The sequence below is a fragment of the Olea europaea genome, chromosome 14 (genome assembly GCF_002742605.1).
Source record: "Olea europaea var. sylvestris chromosome 14, O_europaea_v1, whole genome shotgun sequence".
In the NCBI taxonomy this organism is placed as follows: domain Eukaryota; kingdom Viridiplantae; phylum Streptophyta; class Magnoliopsida; order Lamiales; family Oleaceae; genus Olea; species Olea europaea.
In genome coordinates, this window is record NC_036250.1 from 1776104 (window position 1) to 1778827 (window position 2724).

General features: G+C 33.4%; 1 protein-coding gene across 1 annotated transcript; it reads left to right on the top strand.

Annotated features, from left to right (window-relative positions):
• Positions 1–594: 594 nt before the first annotated feature.
• On the top strand, positions 595–1784 carry LOC111408740 (protein MKS1-like). The gene has a single exon (XM_023038502.1). The coding sequence runs from the start codon at positions 758–760 to the stop codon at positions 1436–1438; it is 681 nt and encodes a 226-aa protein (XP_022894270.1). The 5' UTR covers positions 595–757; the 3' UTR covers positions 1439–1784.
• The last annotated feature ends 940 nt before the right edge of the window (positions 1785–2724 follow it).

Consider the following 2724-nt stretch of genomic DNA (forward strand, 5'->3'; position numbering starts at 1 on the left):
ACGTGTTTAGAGATTTAGAGAATTATTTTTCCCTTTTTTTATTTTTTTTTGAAAAGAAAAAGGTAATTTGAGGCTAATCTTAAAATAAAATTTAAAAAATGAATAGTCAAAAAGACATTGTTTGACAAATTGCACATGCATGTATCTAGGAATAGACTTTCAACATGAGCTGAAAACAAAGAAGCAAAAAAGACAAAAGAAACTTCTATTAAAACCATGATAATTACTGTCTTTTGAAATGTACAATCCAGTAACTAAAAATAAAATTATTCTTGAAAAAATTTAAAATTATTAAAAGAAAGCAATTTTACTAATGCACGTATGATCGGGGATCGGTTGGAGTACACATTATTTGACTATATTTCTTACAATCCTGTCAAATATACTGTTTACCGTAGTGAAATATTTCTGAACTCAAATACACGTAATTCTTGACAAGTTCAAACATTTATAACACAACGAATCGGCCCAAAGCTAGGATGCATCAGTATATAATTAATGAATATGATGTGTATGTTTACATATATACGCGTATGTTTGTATATATATAGAGACACAACTGGCCAATTATTGCACAAGTTCAATTGATTTATACGTTTGCTCCTTTGACCAGTGCCGCTGTTTAAATATTCATCTTAGTTTGCATTAGAAAAATAAGGCAATTTATCATCATTACCACACCAAAACACCACCTCCGCCGCCCCCATCTCCTCCCATTCCAACCATTGACTAATCACCGGAACCACCTGTCACCGCCATGGACACATCAGAATTCCCGTCCGGAAGGTCACCTAGGAGGGAGCTCCAACTCCAAGGACCTCGTCCAACACCTCTAAAAGTACGTAAAGACTCCCACAAGATCAGAAAACCACCAGTACCACCACCGCAGCAGCAGCAGCAGCCGCCTCGAGCACCACCTCGACCACCGGTCATAATCTACACCGTCTCTCCCAAGATAATCCATGCAAATCCTAATGAATTTAGGTCACTGGTTCAACGTCTAACCGGCCGGAATTCAACCTCGACCTCTTCTAGTTCCTCCTCAGTTTTTCAAGAAAAGGATTCAGTATCTCCAGCTGCACGTTTTGCTTCTATAGAAAAAACTAAATCACCAGAAGGAAGAAGATTACCACAAGCTTTTAATGACATGGAAATGGTTCAAGGGATAAATATTAGCACAGAAATTGACAGCAATTTCAGGCAACTTCAGGGTATTTTATCTCCTAATCCAGCTTCTCTTCCATCTATTCCACAAAAATATTTCTCCCCTTCATCTGATCAGAATCCACTTAACTTTTTCTATGATTTAAGCCCAGTTTTACACAGTAACAAAAATTATTTAGAGAGCAGTTTAATTCCCAGTCCTCCAACTTTTGTTTCACCCTATATGCCTTCTCCAAATACACTAGATATTTTCCACAGTTTATTTGACCTTTAACGCTATACAAAAATGCAGGGATTAGTTGTAAACTACACAGTTGTGTTTGTTTTCTGAATTCTTCCTCTTGATGATAAAGAAGGTACACACGGGATCTGTATATCATGTTCGAAGCTGCTTCAAAGTCATTTTCTTTCTAAGAAGTACTTTAAAATGTGACTTAGTGATTTCAAAAATCTCCTTTACAATTCGATCTCATGCTTGATGCATTAGTTTGGCGCAAATTATCCCCTTCTTTTTGTCTCATGTTATACTCATCATAGTTAGTAACCTATTTTTTTGTCATGTAGCCTCTGGATTGTAATTTGTAACACAACAATATTGATTTGTTTGCTCTATTCTTGTATTTGTTCTTTGTGCATATATAATTTCCTGGTCAAACTGCCATTTATTATGTTTGAATTCTAAAACTATCAAGCAAAAAATTATGTTTCATCCCTTTTCAGGTGGCCTTGCCGATCACAATATGGTACTTTAAATTGAAGAAGAATATGTTCTATCATCTTATACAGTATTGTTCACTACTAGGTGACAAATATAATTATGAAGTCTCCTATTTTTAAATGTAGAACTGAATTAGATTCGAGTATTTGAGGAAGACTAAAATTTTAAGATCTTATATTTTCATCGCACTCTCATCACATTTTTGTAATCTCGATTGAACAAAAAAGAAAAAAGTTAGCAAAATACTTTGCTTGTTTGCTTGACCTTTAAAAATGTAGAAGTTTTCTAGAAAAATATCGAGGTTCTATCTTTGTTGGCCTGCCCATTCTTCTTTATTCACATCTTTGTATTAAGAAATACAAAATTCAAGGACAAATTGCTAAGTGTATCAGCATAGTTTCTCAAATTATATAATTTAATTTGTCTGAAAAATCGAGGAATCGTACGCGAAATCCGGCTACTAAGTTTGACAAGCAACTTTTGGCCTTTATAAAGTAATCAAACAAAAAAGTACTTAATTACATAGTGATCATTAATTAATTATGTTTTAAGCAACTTCGTGAGAAAAGCAGTTCATAAAGGGGTTTAAAATTGATAAATTAAATACAATTCTAAAAGGGATAGTTAAGTACAATAAATATTGAAAACAAAAGGTAGATATGGGTAGGGCATGATTTGAATGGGTAAGATTAAGCACGATTATTAAATGTTTAAAGTAGTTTTCATTCTACCTAATACACGGAAACATGTGAGTATAGTATTATCACAAATAGGATTGAAAAAGAGGATGGTAAGAGTATTTCTAAAAGACTCTTTAAATGTAATATGCTATCTCTTTTAAA